Consider the following 18,470-nt stretch of genomic DNA (forward strand, 5'->3'; position numbering starts at 1 on the left):
AGTCTGGCTATGTCTCTGCAGCATCACTTCCAACGCGCTCAGGATGGTTATGTGGGAGAAGTTTATACTTCCAGGGATCTCCAGAGATCTTCTAAGAAAATTCAGAACTCTAAAGTAATTTGTTTTCTCACATTACACTAAGGAAGATGCATCACATCATGTTTTCAAGAAGAGTACAGCTGGGACAGATCAGGCATGTAAAATTTCAACCCAAATGGTTAAAGTCCCCCAAGGTCAGTAACTAACTAAAAATTAAGGTTTTATAGTTGTCAGGTGGTTTTAAATATGTTGTTCTACCTGTCTCACCTACAGAACACTGTATGATGCAATTGTTTTGTCCATTGTTTTTAGAAGACAGACATACTAATGTAAGGCTATAAATGCAGTAAGTGAAAGGGGAAGGAAGAGATTACGGCAAGACAACTACTGAATCATTCAGGCTTGGAAGGGCCTTGTGAAGTCATCTAGTCCAGTCTCCTGCTCAAAGCAAGGTCATCATGAGATTTGGACCACACTACCTAGGGCTTTGTCTAGTCAGGTCCTGGAAATTTCACAACCTCTCTGGGCAACCTGCGCCAATGCTTGATTAACCTCATAGTGCAAACTTCTCTCTTATATTCAGTCAGAACCTCCCCTTCAAGTTCATGACCACTGCATCTCTCAATCAAGTTGCAAGGCAAGAGAACAAGCCTGATTCTGTCTTCCCAGTAACCTCCTCGCAAGTATGGGAAAGCTGCTATTTATTAGGTCCCCCGAAGCCCTCTCTTCTCCAGGCTGAACGAGCCCATCCAGACTCTACTTGTAGGTCATGTGCTCCAGCCCCGTGACCACCTTGGTGGCCTCTTATACACTTTCTCAAGTTAATCAACATCTTCCTTGCACTGAGAAGCCCAAAATTAGACAGTCAAGTGTGTAAATCCTACATCTAGCTTCCATCCTCTCCTGAATATAACTTATTTTCCTCATCGCTTAATATAAAAGATTATAGAACGAGACTATTCTCAAACATCAGAGCTTGTATTTTCTTACCTTTCAACAAAGCCTTTAAAAAAGTTTTTTCCAGTGTCCCAAATTCAATTTAAAAATGAATTACTACCTGATTATAAGCAAGATTAAAAGCCAGTTAATCATGTATAGCCTTGTTCCAGAATGCAATAGTTCCAAAACACAAGCCGAGATGTGAACAAAGCTTCTGGGGCACATCTGCAATGTGTTCATACTTGGAGCCTGTCCCCATACAAAGCATTAAAGCCTGACAGCAGCAAAGGAGCTGAAGAGCGCTTGAAAACATCCACATGATAGGATTCCTCTGTGACAGGAAGGGATAGTGTACTGCACAACTCTTACAACAATGCATACAGAAGAACATAACATATACCATAGTGGCAGGTTTGTTCAGCAGTGCAATACACATGAACAATTAAGGCATGAACTATGATCTGGAGATGCACGTTCAGAATTTCAGTCAATGCTAAACTTTGAGTCAAAAGATGATGGCTCCTCGAGCACTTTACTAAGCCTAGGCTAAGCTGCCACTTCACTGCAGCAGAGCTTACCTACAAGTTTCACATATGGAAATGCCTCTTGAAAAAGCCCTGCCTATTTGAACTCTAATTCAGCATACTAATCTGTAGAGGCCTATCCAAACACAATTTATTACAATCCAAAGACCTTTCATCCTAAAGCCAAGGGAAGCACCAGTTCAAAAACCCTGAATGGTTTTACTCTGCCCAATTAGGAGAAAATCCTGACAATGCATGTTAAAAGCTTTACCTCTCCTAAATAGCACGAGATCTGGAAATAGAAGGAAAATTAGATCAAACATCCTTAATTTGGATGAAATTCTGTAGACAAGAGCTCTTCCTCTCTTCTTTGTTCCTGTGGAATACCCTGTTCAGTAACTTGGCTCTAATGGCTTTCACCTTCCCTTGTTCTTCTGGCTGAAATTACAACCATAAAATATTAAAGAAAGCCTCATTAATCCTAATAATGTATTGCAGACTTTGATGGTGAAGTTTCTTTGAATGGAGAAAGGACACAAAAGAGGCTCCTGCATATCATAACCACTAAGTCAGAAGGCTGCATAACTATATGCCAGAAGTTACTGGCCAAGCACGCACCTCATCCAAATTCTCAGAGACAGTCTAAAGTCATTCAGATAGCTACTAGTGGACTGCATACATGAATTTCTTCCTGTGAGGCCTAGGAAATAGAACCAGTTTCAATTTCTTTAGCAGATTTTTTTTGTGTATACTTTTCCATTCACACTGTCCTCAAGAAATATTGCTTTTATTAAAGAGTTACTTTTATCTTTGAATTTAAAGATCAGCTTATTCCCCAAATGTGACATTCTCTAAGTTGTGGTAGAAACTAGAATTGGAACAGCATGGAATTTCTTGAGAACACTACTTCTGAAATAACTGATCTTCAAGCAGAAAGGTTACTATAGTAAGAGGATCTTTAAGCTAAGAAAGTCCTCACAAGTTGAAAGAAAGAATTAGCACAAGAAAACACCATAAATAAAGTTGGTAGGAAAGATTTCCTAGTTGGAGAAAAGTATTATTCAATATTGGTCAAATCAAGAATTGGGAAAAATCCCACTTACTTCCTACTCCATGCATAAATGACTTGTTCATGTCTGAGAATATTACAGGCATCATGATGAAACCTTGAATTAGAAAGTGTGCTTGTTTTTGCTTAGACATGCGTGCACACACACACACACACATGCAGAGGCAGATTAAAAACATGAAGGCAGCATCTAAAATAATGTTAGCTTCCAGTAGCCAACAGCAGATTCGTTCACGGGCTCCGCTAAGACCTGAGATCTAATGAATTGAGGTAGGGAAAAACAGTATCAGCTTTTACTACTTGGTTTTTATAATTCTCCTAGAATTCATTATTAAAACCAAAGAACAAGTAACATAAGTAACACAATATGCTGTTATTTGTTAGTGTTCAACATTGCTGTAACATGGAAACATTACCAGAACTTTGTCATTTGCTCAGTGATGGAGTGCAACTAGATTTTTTCTTCTCCTTCCTTCTCCCCTCCAAAAAGGGATAAGGAAAAAAAAAAAAGAAAAACCCACACCACACACAACAGCACATTTAGACAGCAACAATAAGAACAAGCTTTTATTTCTTTATGTCCAGAGTTCACACTAAGTGTGGCATAACTCTGCTGCCAACTTTAGCATCACTGCCTCCTTCACATGGACAGCAATCACCCAATCTCAGCTAAAGTTACCAGACAATTTTTTTATATTTTTATTTTATATATATATTTATTTATAAAATATATATAGCCTACTCTTTACTGACCTTAAGCTGCACTCACTGGCAAATTCAGTTTTGCCCCCAAGCTGTGTGTCATAATTAGCACACAGACAAAAGAGTAAAAGAGCTCGTTGTTGCAGACTGAAGACAAAGGCAGAAACACACAGAACAGCAGCAGCAGGAAGCCTTGGCACAATCAGTGTCACTGTCATAGCTAAGACACCATGATATCTTCTAATAGTTTTCTTATTCAGATAGATATCGAAAAGCCCTCAGTTTTTAACACCACCTACTGCCACACAAGCGCATCCTTTTTCAGGGTATTTCTCAGTAACCATACAACACACTCCGAGAGTGTGCCTGATTATCCCAAGACTTTGCAAATTTAAGAACTTCAGAGTGGGGTCTTTTTTTTTTTTTTTTTAAACACAGTTTGTACTTCACAGTGGATATAAGCACATAAACCCAGCTTCCACAAATGGAGAGATTTCAGCAGAGTGCAATGGCATTTACTCTATTTCACTAGTAGATACATGGCTGATCCTGCTTACCAAAGCAGTTTTACTGCCAGTTGTAGACATAGCTATTTCAGTTTCTCAGCTGTATTCAGCAACTAATGGAGTATTCCTTTCTGGAATGCCACTTCCTTTGAAGACATTTTGCTCATTTAAAGAGAAGTGTTTCTCAAATGTACTAGAGGACTAAAAATCAAAAGGCAAAGCAAAAAAAAAAAAAAGGAAGAAGCCTTGAGCGATGTATTTTTTTAATCCATGTATCTGTAGTAAAAGAAACATAACTTGCTGCCTGCGTTATTACATAATCCAGTTTTACAGTTTAAAGTGCATGATTTTAAAACTCATTTCAGAAGCAAAGCAACCAACTTCGCATTTGACTGATACCTGAGAATCAGCCAAGTCACTTGTATACCCATGCTCTAGCACTGAACATACTTAAACTGGATAGTAAACAACTCTAAAACTTGTGTGAAGAAAACAACAACAAAATATATCAAATGCAATCCAAGTCTCTCAAAATGACTACCTGCATCCAGACTCCCAAAATACTAAGCTATTAAACTAACACTGTATTTAAGATCTCGGTCTGTTCACATTGCTAAAGAATTGCCAACAGCAAGGAATACTGTCCAAAACTTCATTCTTTTGTTCCTCTTAGATGCAGAAAGACAAGAGCCACAAGCGCTCCGTAATAATAAAAGCTATTGAGGAAAATCATTCAGTATGAAATTCTTTAGAGACAGTGTTATTTGCTAAGCTCCCTTTCCTTAACGAGGCTGCTAACAGAGATGACACTGATTTGGCCACCCACTGACAGCCTGGAGATCTTTACCTACACTGATACAGAGACAGACATTTGTTAATGTGTGCATCTGCACAAGTACGCGCCTACATCCTGCAGGATCACTTGACAGCATCTGGTAAGCTGGAAAATTAGAAGTTCCCCTCTCCATCTCCACAAAACTGTGAAAGTGAATATAAACACCTGACATACTTCCTCATGCTGACTAAGCCCAGGTCCCCTTCCCAATGGCAGTGTTTACCTTGAAGTTATGACAGAAGCATCTTCTGTTCCAGTTATGTACACATACAAAGTTTTATAAGAGCTCGTAAGACAACTCAGAAATACTAGAAGTATCACAGATGACTCCCAGCTCTGTGTGTGGTATCAAAGTCTTAACTGCACTGTAGTATCCATGTGTGAACTAGGTCTGATCTTGTTGGTATTACTTTGCTTCCATATGAACTACAATTCCTATTCCACATTATGGTTAGTGTGTTTACTTTAAGCAAGATTCCTTTTAAAATAGAACTTTTCCAATAGAAACTAAACAACAGAATGAAATCTAGTCTCAAGAAGAATGCTTGAAACTCCAGATGGCTGTTCTTGGCCTTAAAAAAAAAAAAAGTCTTTTTGGCTATAATGTGGTAAACTTTATCTGTTATGAACCAAGTTATACCTGTTAACCACCTCTGTAGAGTAATCTCATACTCAAAGTAAGAAAAACGGGGTATCTGTAAGAATCCTATGGGGGGGAGGGGGACACCCTAGAATTTGAAGGAACAAGCAAGATCCTCAGTCATGCCCACCTCAAAGGGTTATAAATGGGCATTAAGTTCTAGACTAAGCCAGCCATCTCCTAGATTTTTACATGCTTAAACCAACAAAGCTCAGCCTGACATTTTTGCCCTGAATGTTTTCAAAAGGTACTACACTAGACAAAGACTCTCACCAACACCCGGCAGAAAGATGCATCAGAGTAATCCACGCAGAATATATTTGGATGGAAATTCTAGTCTCTGTTATGGGGACAGGGGAACACGGTGAGAAATGCCTGAACTTCACACCAAATTACATCTTTTTGTTTGGTTTGGGGGTGGGGGAGGAGGGAAGCAGGGGGAAATCATATGAATCCTATGAAATGAACATGTCCACTAACAGCAGCAGACCTTTAAGGAAGCAACTCCCTCCCTCAGGAGAGTCTATTTACCAAAAGGCAGGAAACAGATCAGAAACAGATCTCCTGAAACCTCCATAGCAATCTTCATCCCAAAAATTCATAGTGGGGAAAAAAAAATTTTTAACAATTAAAGAATATACCCCAAAAAACTGACAGAATAATAGCTAAAAAAAATTAAAATTATATATATATTCTTGAGCAGAGCAAGCAGGCTACTAACATTCCAGCTTAGGAAACTGGAATTCTCCAAAGCAGCTGCAAGCTTTTTTCCATAGCACACCATAGCCAAAACCAGCACGATTACTTGAGCAGTCAGAAATCACCTTGAATTTTAGCATGAAAATTGACTTCCCTAACAATCCCACTAGAAGGGGAGTGCTTCCTATGTCAGGAACACTTGTTTAATATGTCCTAAGTAATTACAAGCAATCTGATAGTGGACTATTAAGTCTTCTTCCAATACAGAGCTCCAGGCCCTGTTAAATGTATTCCATAAATATGAATGGAATACTATTTTATTGACTTACCCCAAAGTAAGGGACCTTTTGCCATATTTGCCAATTATTCTTCAGGTTCTCTCAACATAGAAAACAGCCCTGCCTAAACCTTGGAAGAAGTCTAAAAGAGCACACACAAATTTAGAAAGATATTCTCTGTAAGGGTTATTCTGGAATCCACATAAGATACATGAGTAAGACTGATCACTTATTTGCAGAGGCTAACTGGTTTCTATCAGAGAAAACAAGATTTAGATGACAAGAGAACACTCAGGCTTTCAGTTAACTCATTAACTTTTCAAAGAAACTTCTCCTCAAACTCTAATGAGGACTAATCTGCTGGCAGCCTGAAGTGGACAACATCTGTTGGCATCACCTCAATCAAAATTCACCTATAAATGCATCCCCCTAAGAAGTCTCACTTTTTCCACATGCTCAAGAGTTGAAAGCACAGGAAACTTTCATAATATTTCCTAGGTTGCCTGTTATGCATTCTACTTGCTGCTACAGACCCTTAGGTAACACAATAAAGACTGGAGTGAGGTCTTAATTAACAGTGAACTTGACACCTGTACAGAGTAGATGCCCTAACCTATTTTAGGGTGAATTAACTTTGAATTTCCAGCCTACCCATGGCTTACTGCCCCCTAAGCCAATTCAGTCATTCAGCAATCTACGCCAGATCCATGTTCCCAAGTCCCATTCTCTCAGCAAAGAACCAACTTCAGGTGTTATGATGGCCCTCTTAGGGATCTACAGCAGTGTGGAGCAAGGTATTCCTAAAAACAACTCCCAAAGCAAAGTCTAGGCTATCCTCCTTGACTGAGTCAGCCTAGACTTTGACTTTCACACCGACAAGACAAGATGCACAACTGCTCTGACAACGCAGCTCTCCCAACCGCTCCCCCTTCTCAAAGCTGACAGGGCATTACCTATACACATATCCTGTGAAACAACGCACGTCCTGTCCAGTCTCCCTAGAACAGTCTACATAGGCAGCCTGCCTAGACAGACAGGCCAGCTGCTCCCAACCTCGCAGGCCACAGACTGATTCTGCCAGTCCTACAGCTTTCCCAAGATGCCCAGGTCAGCGCCAGCACCGAGTCACACAGGCTGCCATTGAGCCCATACAGAGGGGAAACGTGGCACAGCGCAACTCTGGAAAGGGAGTCCAAAACTTCTTTCCAGGACTGACTGACCGACAAACATCTCATTTTCTTGGATAACTTAGATGTATTTTAACAGAGGGTATAAATCTAAAGATACCATCATGATACCAAAATAATGATAGCAAGTAGCTCTCCTATCCCATTCAAAACACAGTCAAAAAGCCCAGCAAACCCAACATCAAGGAAGATTTCAAAAATGAGTACTGGAAATTAAATAGAAAACACAGTAAGAATAGTAATTGTTATAAAAGTCTTGGTCACTTTTCTGCACGCCTGTTACTTGATTTATTGTAACAAACATGTCTACGTGGCCAACTACTGTAATAGCATCCTGAATATCCTTGTACTATTTCCTGTCTAGTTACTTACTAAGATCAACAATGACGTACAAAATAGTCATCAGGTGATTCCCTCACTCTGTGTGATCTCGTAACTTCTCAGCAACCACACAGAGGAACTGAAACAGGAAGGCACCTTTAACATTTCAACATGATAGAGAACAGGCAGTGAAGGCCTTCAATACAGAGTAACCTTTATCAGGTAACTTGGGTCATTCATCTAGCTCCCGCCTCAAGTTTAGTAGCAGAATTTCATTCCTGTTGGCTAAGTATTAATTTCCAAAGCTGCTGACACATTTAAACTTAAAATAAGTTATCTTTCTTAATACCTTATCCTCACATGCATATGAAAGGGAAACAGACAGCTGTCCCAGGGCCGACTGCCTGAACTCACCTGTTGCCCACAGCTGTTAACGGCTCCACAACCCCTTCTTTTCACCCAGCTCTTCTTCAGAGAACCTAGCGCAACTTTGCTCATAGTAAGGGTGTTTCCTTCTACTGAGCTGTGCTTTTGAATGGTCAGGAAGCACAGTGAGATAATAGATGTCAGTCAGAAGCAACCAACTAATCTTATTTTTCATTTTTAAGAAGTCAGGCCATCAACTCTACAATTATTGAACACCACATCTCCTTATCTTAATGTTTTCAGCAGACTTGTTCTGTTTTTATTTGGCACATGGTCTGACCACTCCATGGAGCAGGTGGCTAAAAAAAGACAGTTAAGACTACAATTATTTTAAATTTAAAGATGAAAGCTGATATTAACATTGACATTCAAAGGAGCTGTCCCATAGCATCAGCTCTGTTTTATGAGATTATGCTTTAGAAAATGTTATATAATATAAGGCTGCCAGAGAAACATTTATGAACCTCCTTGTTTTTGAAGGTCTTTACACTTAGTATCCTTGGAGGTTCTACAACCCAAACTGACAGGATTACATTGCTCATGAAAACTGTATATTTAGGATACTTCTGATGAGATCCTAAAAGGCATTATTGATTTAATACAGATGAAGCGCTGAACAAGATTAATAGGAACACTACAAACTCAAGAATGAGGCATTTAATTTTGTCATGGGGTTTAAAATTACATATGCACTTGATACTTAGCTTCTTGATCCTGGTAATTTAAAGTCAAAAACAAATGGCTCTCTCATTTACCCTCTTACTACCATTAGTAGCTTCCACTGTCTTCAAAATAACTTTTGAAGGCCCTACAATTAAGTCTTAATGACAGCATAAGAATACACTGTTCTTCATATCAGGGACACTGTACAAGAATCCAGAAGAGACCTTGCAAACACCTTCCATTTCAGTCTAAATTGCACACTGCAGAATTGTTCATTACAATAACTTCAACTAATTAATGTAAAGTGAGTGACCAGTTTTCAAAGATTTCTCTGTTCCATCACATATTTTGAAACAAGGAAAGAAGAAAGATTTTTGAAGAGCCAAGGCTAATATAAAAGGATAGTAGGAATACATTTGCAGGAACTGTCACTGCTCATATGATTTTTAAGTTTCATGTCCCTAAAACTTCAGGGCTGAAGAGTCAAATGACTAGGTAAGAATCGGACTCCCTTAAAGAAGATGCTTGTTTTGCTCCAGTGCAAAACTGGAACTGAAGCAGTAAGATACCATAGCTGAAGCATAGCAATACTAACGCAAGTGATCCAAAGGCTGCAGTTGATAGAAGCAAACCAAAACAAGCACCAAAAAAAATAACCACCACCTGTAGGAAAATTTAAAAAAAAAAAACCACTACATTCTTCTTACAGTGATTTTACTTGACATTTAAAATTGCCTCACGCAATGCATCTAAGTCCCAAAGCAAGATAACTCAGTGTTTTAAAGTGGCAATAATCTTTCTCATTGCAGAGAGAATCAAAGTTTTTGTCATCTGAAAGAATCCAAGGTCAGCTTTTTTGTTTTTAGCACTACCTCAGGCTTACTTTCCCTAAGTTATATTATCTCCAAGATCAAGCTATGGAAGTCAGCATGGGAACTCTGTAGTTATCACACAACTGCACAATATAGATGTCCAAGGCCTAACTGTATCAGGTAGGTGGAAATAATCTAAAGTTAAGCATTCAAGCATATTTTCTCTATTGTCTCAGGAGCTGCACAAGGAAAAAGCAACCAGACATATCCAAAATTTGTTCTGTGAAAGTTCAGTAACCCAGAACCTCTAATATAGAGGTGTTTTTTAGAGAAAGGAGAGAAGAAGGAAAAAAGAGGGGAGAGGAAGGAGTTGATACTCTCTGAAGTTAGACTATGAAATCATGTTCATTCATACCATTTGTGTAATCTAATGCTTTCTTGAGTTTTCAGCTAGTACTGCACTGGAGTTTCCCTGTCCTGGCCTCTGCCTGAAGACCACTTACAAATCTAGACTCATTCTAACACCCCAGAATGCCATATACTTAGAAACGCTGCCGTAAGAGGGCATCTACTCTCATTTAACATTTTTGGGGCAACATCAACATCAAAATAGCTGGCTATAGGAAAATAACATTTAAACTAGGAGTGGTCCTAGATAAGAACTGCTTCTGCTTGTTCCAAGGAAAATCATATTTTATTTCCAGGCCATTTGTAAGTGAAAGACAAACCACACTGCATGCACCCATACATTTATCATTATAGATTTTTTTCTAAGTAGAAAGAAGCATCCAACATGGCTACAGGCCACACAATACGTAGAACATGAACCTGACTGTTTGACTTTAAAGAGGGAAGTGAAGTGCGTATCCTGAAGGCCCAGAAAGCTCCTGCTTCAGCCATAAGCCTTAGAACCTAGGGATGCTGTCAGAGTCCAGCCTCAAGGTCCTGCCTCTCCCAAGAAAAATCCCACAAAGACAGACAATGGTTTGGGCAAGAAAAAGGTGCAACCACACAACACTAACTCTTGAACTAAAATAAACCTGTCTTACATCTTCCCCAGACAGTGATCCTTTTGCCTTCAGTAATCAGAAGATATTTATTTCAATTTTTGCCTTAAGGTCCCAAGTTCCCAAACAATTCTGTTAAGCATATCACAACCAAAAACAGTATTTCTGAAACTCTTGGAGCATTCAAAAAAACAAGCTTCCCCATTGTGTGCAGGAAAGGGCTTCTTCCATGAAGTCTATATTTGGCAGATACCATTAAGACAACATCTGAACTTGTCATTCCAAAATATGCACGTTTCCTGAACTATAACCTGTGCTTAAAGAAGCCCTGTGAATACATTGTTAGGCACCAAAAGTCAAGAGCTGACAACAAGCAGCAAGTGGAATCTCTACTGGACTCCCTCATGCAGCTGTATTAGTAACTTAACCTTAACATGAGGAATGTCACGCTAAAAAACTACCTTCATTTCCTCCCTTCCCAACCCCAACCATTTATTTACTTCTCTTGAGAGACCAATGTTTTAATAAAGTAGTTTGAGGGATGGGCTTTGTTCTTAAACAATGATAATGCATAAAACACTAACCAACCAAAGGTTCATTCTTGAAAGGAGAGTTCAATTAACATAAATACAAATTCCACTTGTTTAGCAATACAGAAACAGGCTGAAGAAAGACAGAAGATAAAATGTGGCTTTTCAGAAGCATCTTTTTCCAAATGTGAAGGAAGGTTAATGTTGGCCTGACTTCACATTATCCTCTTTATACAAAGAGGATACAAAACAGACTGAGTCCTAGTTTGGAGAAAAGAATTAGGAGACAAAACAGAATAGAAAAGCACAAAGCCAAAGAAATAATTTTTCTGAACACTACAGTTTAATTTAATGTTACTATCAAAACTAGTCAAGAGACCTCTAAGCTAGCGACTGCTTTGCTCATTCTCCTTTCTGTGGTTTTGATGAATGAGTTACTGGGGGGGGGCGGGGAATAACAAAAACAGACAGCAGTTGGAAGGCACAGGAACAAACTGTTTTCTGTTTCTCCCTTCCAGCAGTGCAAGTTCCAACAGCTTTATTAGCTACAGAAAGCAAAGCATTATGTCAGACTTCAGGAGCAGCTCTTCTTCGTGAATCCTTGCGTTTAAACCCTAGGTTAAAGGCTTTTAAAAGAAATCGCAGTGTCTCAATTTTCAACCTCAAATGTAAGCTCCAACTGTCTTCAGGATATAAGAGCAATAGGTCAAGCCTTATTAACATCGGGAAAACATCCATCTAATTAAACCCACTTCCATGCTGATGCTTGTAGATGATCTATAAAACACAAGAGAAGCAAAAGTAGTGCCCTATTGTGTTAGCTGAACAAGAAGCTAAGCGTGCTGGCTGACAAAAGGCTCAGTACAGAGTTAATCACTACGGGGCATTTTACCTCCCCTCTGTCCCAAAGCATTTCGCCAGTCAGCTATTTTGTCTCATCCCGGCTAGTCAAGTTTAAAGTCAGTCTGGTAAAACTGCAATAAATCTTTCGTACCTACATTCCAATACACCCAACCTCATTTGTCCAGTAGTAAATTGTTACAACCCAATTTGGCTGGTCTTTAAAATTTGAAAGATCCACAGAGATTGTACTGTCATCATCTATAATATTTTCTGACTTTTTCCTCTCTCTCAAAACCTAGTCTGAAGCAGAATAGTTTCATATAATGCTGTAAGTTTTGAAATCAGTGATAAATTGATGTTAAATTAAAAGGGGGAGGGGATTTTCAAAAAGCTTAAAGAAAGCTTTTTTACACATGAAACACTAGAACATGTTTGCTTGTCCAGACATTCTTAAGGTGCATTTTTTGAACAATTTGCTACTAAAGATGAGGATTAAAAGCATTGAGCCAAAGTTGTTTGGTGGTGGGTGGGTTGGGTTTTTTTGTTTTGTTTTGTTTTTTATTCAGATTTTGGCTTAGGACCTTCCCCAGAGATGTCCTTATATGAACATATCAGAAGCTAGCTCTACACACAAAACGACCAGGGAAGACAAGTCTACCTAGGTTGCAGAAATGCTTGAGAGCCTAAAAATATGCTTTGGCTAAGCAGACGTTGGTTTGCGGGACACACAAGAGCGGAGGTTGGTTGTTTTAATCAGGAACGTCCCTTTGTGCCAGACCACGCAGCTTGTGGTATTCCTTTATCTGAAACACATAGGACACAGATGTGGATTTCAGCACGTTTTGCAGAAGAGTACATGCCAAGATCATTAAGTAAGAATGTCAGTCTCTACAGCACGCCTCTAGCTGCGCTCCATCTGTTTCAAGCAAGCTTGAGTCCACCAGCACGCCATCGGCTGTGAACGCTGACCACACACGCTCTCAGGCCACGGAATCCCATAAAGACAGGAGAGAAAAGAGCAGCTAGGCTGCACAGCAAACACTGATTTAAGGAAAGGTGTGCCAGGCAGGCAGCAGAGACATCTCTAACAAACTGGCAGAGATAATCTTTTTGAGGTGTACCAACTTAAAGAATAGGTATTACCAGCCCAATGTAGTGAGCAGACAGCTTTTGCTTTACATACGGATTACCAAACTGGGAAGCTGAAGTGTGGAGAAAAGTGCTTTGATGACTTCATTGCTCAATAATTCAAAACCGTTTGCAACACCTTCGCCAGTACAGCACAACACACAAATCCCCAGACTTGGATTTAGAACCCTGCAAACAAGCTGTCAGGTTTGCGTGCGTGTGCAGGAGGTTTTTTTGTTTGTTTTGAATTAGAAAAGCTGTGCCATTGTTACTGGGACTGGAGTCACTACACAAGAAAATAAGCAGCAACACGCAGCTGAAGAATGTTGTTTCAGAGTATGTTTTAACCACTTTGGCAATTAACCGATAAAAAAAAACAAACAAAAAAAAAACCACACCACCACACACACCAGTAACACTGTTTTCTTCCTGCAACTTTTCTATCTCACCACATCACTTACATGGGATCTAGCAACTACATGATAGCAGTATGAGCTGGTTTAGTCCACTGACACTAACCTTTCTCAAGCACAATAATTTTCAGCTGGGTTGACAAAACAACCCTATGACCACACAACTTTTGGACCCAGCCGCAAGCAGAGGATGAGGCAAGGATAAAAGGCACGACCGCCCCTCCCCACAGCAGGCTAGTTAAATCTGTTTAAGCACGAAGTGTCAAAGATAACTGATACGTGGTGACCGAATCTCCAGTTCTATGGGGAGAGGGCCATTTCAGCACATCTCTCCACCTCTGTCACTCACACTGTGACAGCAACTCCTTTTTCTCCCACAGGTGCAGCAGCAATTTATAGATCTTAAAACTGGAAGGATACTAGAAGGCATTCAGCATCTAACAGCATGCAGTTTCCCCAATCAACACAGAAGCTATGACTTCAGCAGCCTATTCTCAGATCTCTAATAATATTGGGGCAGCTGGATATCTAGAAATGTCAAACAATGAAACATAAAGTAAGAGTATCGTGGAAACTATCATGAAGGAAGCAGTTCTAGTCTGAAACGTAGTAAAAGGTGAGGAAGTCTAATTCTGCTATCCACCTTTTGGTCACCTCCCAGTTTTCCCAAACGGTCTTTGTCCAGCTTAATATAGTTGCAGTTGTAGCCTAATTCCAGAACCAAGGATTGCTTTTAGTTTTATATACTTTGCATCTTACAAGGCTCTTAAACTAGAGGGTGGGGGGGAAGAGGATGAACATAAGTGCAAGCAGACCAAAAGAAAAGAAAAAAAACACTAGTGTCTGGTAGCCGAGACAAACGTTCTCCTGTGGACCACTGCAACTCTCCCTTTCACCACAGTCAAGGCTGCTGACCAACTAAGAGACCTTACCAAAAGGAAAACGTGTACTTACAAATACAAGGGGAGAGAAAGTGTTGCAAAGGGACACAGATGGGGAAACTTCAATTTTTAAGTGAGGAAGGGACACACACACACACAGATTACAGCAGACAGACTGCTTTAACAGATTGTAAGAACAAAATGGCCATCTACTTTGTATTTAGGATACTTCACATCTTTGCTTGGCACAAGAGGATAGTCTGATCTCATCCATACCCGGCTGTGACTGACAAGTACTCAGTGTGTTTACTATTAAATACACTGTCTCAGCAACTGATGTGTACACAATTGCTCAGCCCCTACAAGTGAGAAGAATGAGCAATCCAAGCACACTAAGTTAGACACAGGCTATATTAGAAGCTAACAAGACTGGCAGCCACAAATTTAAGTTATTCCCACCACTAAAGACTGAGGACTTGGCAAGGTGTGCCATTAAGATGTCTTCAGAGAGTAACAAACAAGTTATCATCTTTTTGTTGTTTTTGGAAATGAAGAATGGGAAAAAAAACCACAGCAGTAATCATTGTGAGAACTGTTATAATGGCCAGCGTGTTTTAGAATTAATGAGTACCGATACTTGATATATATCAACAACCCATAAACACAAAACTTTGAAATGAAAAGATACACAATGAAGTGTTTCAAGTCTTCTGCATGTCCACAGTAAGGAGAAGATATGCTGTCAGCTCCAAGTATCTTATACATTTAGATGTGTAAGTGCAGCAGCATTCAGACAGCAAAGGGAAGAAGAGATTTCATTAAAACATAGTTTTGCCAGTTATTATGTGGAACGGTAAGTTTTAACCACTCCCTATTCTCTGTGCGCAACTCTTCAAGACAATCCACATGCAATTAAGAATTCTCATTCTCTGATAGCTCCATTCTCTAGTTCCTTAAAGCTTTAGCCAAACTATTTTTTAACCGAGTTGATTAACCCCAAGTTACAAACTCTCAAACTGAACCAAATGTCAGTTTGCTTGGGACAAGCATAAGGGTCAGAACAAACCCTCCATATGAGGAAGTCAGCAGAGGGCACTGTGATACACCTACAAAAGAGGATTTTGCTGCTCTTTAGGCCCTGGGCTGGCAGGGGGGGAGTGGTGGGTCAGCCAGAAGAGGAGGACTGTGTGACAGCTAGAACTGCTGTCCCCTTCCAATCACCAATCAAGACAACAAACATTCCTGATAGCTACCCAAATACTAGAATGGGGCTTTCTGGACTTCTCTGTGGAGAGTTTAGGATGCCCATGGCTCTCAAATACATCAGAAAGTCACCACACAACAACTAACGTACTAGGTGACTGAAAGATAAAATCAGGTCTTAGCAACTATGTAATGGTTAAGAACATTTTCATCTTCTTATGGAGTTAAAAGAACAGGCAAGATATTCTTTCCCAACTCACAAAAAGGCAGAGAAACAAGGTCAATGGAACAAGTATGTCTGGAAAGAGACCAGGAAGGAAAACAGAGCATCAAATTAAGGAAGGTAACATAATGGGTACTGAGAAAAGAGGACAAGGAAGACCTACTCAAGACCATGTAAATGAAGGCCTCTTACAATCACACTACATCTAGTTCTGTGCTATTTCTCAGCTTCCTTTTCAACATGAATATTCTCTGTCAAGCAAAGTCAAACTGTAATCTCCAAGCTGTCCGAATTCCCTTCTGTATGCACTGAACACCACCACCACCACCACCACCACCCCCACCCCCCCCCGGGGAACTGAACCCTGGCAAATTAGTCAACTCCCACAGCTAGGAAATGAGGACACAAGAAGGTAGAAATGTTTTATAAATAGTATTCTCTTTCAGCAAAAATAATTAACACAAAAATATGAGGTATCAGCAGCAACCAGAAAGCCCAGCTGCACAATACATTGTCCTTTCTTGCCTCCTGCAATAAATCTGTTGATGGGAATAGCTATTCTCTTCATTGCCTGTGCTGACTGTCAGGCCCACAGAGGACTTAGTCCTCAAAACGCAAACACAACCCTTAGCAGTTCATTCCATGGAATAACAACTAACCTAGCAAGGATCTGGTCATTAGGAATTGAGGTGCTCAGCTCCAACTGTTGTACTACTGCTACAGCAATAAAAAGAATTTCATTGCTGATACCACCCTCACAGCCAATACAGGTTTTAAGTTGTTAAAATAAAAATTATTTGGTTTGTGCTTTTATGTAACAGAGGTGGAAACAGCAGTTACATTTGACATACAGAAAGTCTGCATACGTATCTTCCCTCTGGTACTCAGAATTGTTCATGGGAAGCCCATACCAACAGACTGTACCAGCAGCAATTTTTCCTACAGCCTCGTTTTTACAAACCAACATCGTCCTTTGTCAATCTAGGACAATGATGCTCTATTTAGTAAGTTTTAATTATCTGAAGAGTCTCAGGGAGGGCAGCGGAAAGGCAGAAGGACTGCTACAACTTTATTTAGGTGTTGAGATCACGGCAAGAAGGTGTGTTCGACCATACAAAAGACTTCCTGACAACAGATTTAGTTTTCAGGGGAAGCTACACTAGACAATTTAAGGGGCATGTCTGTCCTGCTACATATTTTGCACCCATTCAGACATTTGTTGCACTGCTTTGTGAGCAGGTTCGTTTCATTAGACTGGCGAAACATCACACTCAGCAAATCAACTCAGACAACCCAATAAGCACCAGGGCCAACAAGGGCACAGAACGACGCAGCAAGGAGCGTGAGGAAGACTCAGCTGCTCACATATTACTCATTATTTCCTAGGGAACATTGTTTACATTCAATAGGACAAAATAACCCACCCATGGGTATTGTGCCATTCATGAAAGAATGGTACAATGTTTAAGAAAGAGACTGAAGGTTGCACAGGACTTTACTCAGTACAACTCAAAAATTCAAGATAACACCTGGTGCCTAAGAAAGCTGCCTTTTTGGTTGCAAAGATCTCAGTTTTAGAGGTAATACTATCACTTTATATTTTTTCCATCTACTGACATCTCAATTCACTACAGCTTCCCATTTCACACTCCTAAGCGTTCTTCGAGCCCCTTGAGCTCTGCTACAGGACAAAAAAAGGAAGGCAGTTAGTCACCATAGTTTACAGGTTAGCTTGAACCAGTTTAAAAGCAATGCTCACAATCTATACGTGACAAGCACCAGCAGCCTGCACTTCTTGACTCACTCTACAGCTATAGGAAACACGCGCCTGTATCAGGGGACGCACAGTGCGACCAGGAGGGACAGGCCATGCTGGTCACCCCCCACACACCGCCGGTGCCGCTGCCGCGGGCGCTTCAGGGAGCCCTACGAGCCGCCGAGGTGCCGGGCACCGCAACCGCTGCCGCACAAGCGCCGCTCCCGGGCAGAACCGCGGCTCCCGTAACTCGCGCTTTTTACGGGGAAGGAGCGCCAAGCAAACACCAGGCAGCTCCCGACGCCCGCGCGGGGAAGCACAGCCCGCCCGGCCCGGCCCGGCCCGCCTCGGCCCGCCTCACCTGCGCCCGCAGCGCCCAGGCCGCCCCCAACGGCCGCCGCGGCAGGAGCGGCCCCGCCCGGGGGAGCCCCAGCACCGCCCCGCCCCAGGCGACGCGCCCCCGTCCCCGCCGGGGCACCCAGCCGCGAGCGCGGCCCCGCCGCCCCCGGCACTCACACGACGGCCCGCGAGATCATCCAGGAGACCATGGCGGCGGCGGCCGCGGCGGCGCGGCCCTTCCCCGCAGCGAGCGCGACGCCAAATGGCTCCGCCGCGCGCCCCGCCCCGCCGCCTCGCGGCGGGCCAGGCCCCGCCCTCCGCCTCCGCTCATTGGCTCGGCGGGGCGGCGGCGGGACGGGCGCGGGGCGGGGCGGGGCGGGGGGGAGCGGCGGGGGCGGCGGTGCTTCAGGGTCCCGCGAGCGCTGCCACCGCCCGCCGCGAGGAGCGGGCCCCGACGGCCCCCAGGGGCGGCCCCCGGCGCGCGAGGCAGGCGGGACGGGACGGGAC

At 41.7% G+C, this 18,470-nt stretch overlaps 1 protein-coding gene across 2 annotated transcripts in view; it reads right to left on the reverse strand.

Annotated features, from left to right (window-relative positions):
* The window catches only part of REEP3 (receptor accessory protein 3), a 41,900-nt gene extending 23,653 nt beyond the window's left edge, over positions 1-18,247 (reverse strand). The window contains exon 1 of one of the 2 annotated variants that reach the window (XM_064513681.1): positions 18,141-18,247. In XM_064513681.1, the coding sequence (XP_064369751.1) occupies positions 18,141-18,172 (32 nt within the window). In that variant the 5' untranslated portion in view covers positions 18,173-18,247. Of the gene's footprint in view, positions 1-17,985; positions 18,026-18,140 lie in introns of those variants that run through there. The other variant, XM_064513682.1, reaches the window with a different exon arrangement.
* Between the last annotated feature and the right edge of the window lie 223 nt (positions 18,248-18,470).

Source organism: Dromaius novaehollandiae, chromosome 6 (genome assembly GCF_036370855.1).
Source record: "Dromaius novaehollandiae isolate bDroNov1 chromosome 6, bDroNov1.hap1, whole genome shotgun sequence".
Taxonomy (NCBI): Eukaryota; Metazoa; Chordata; class Aves; order Casuariiformes; family Dromaiidae; genus Dromaius; species Dromaius novaehollandiae.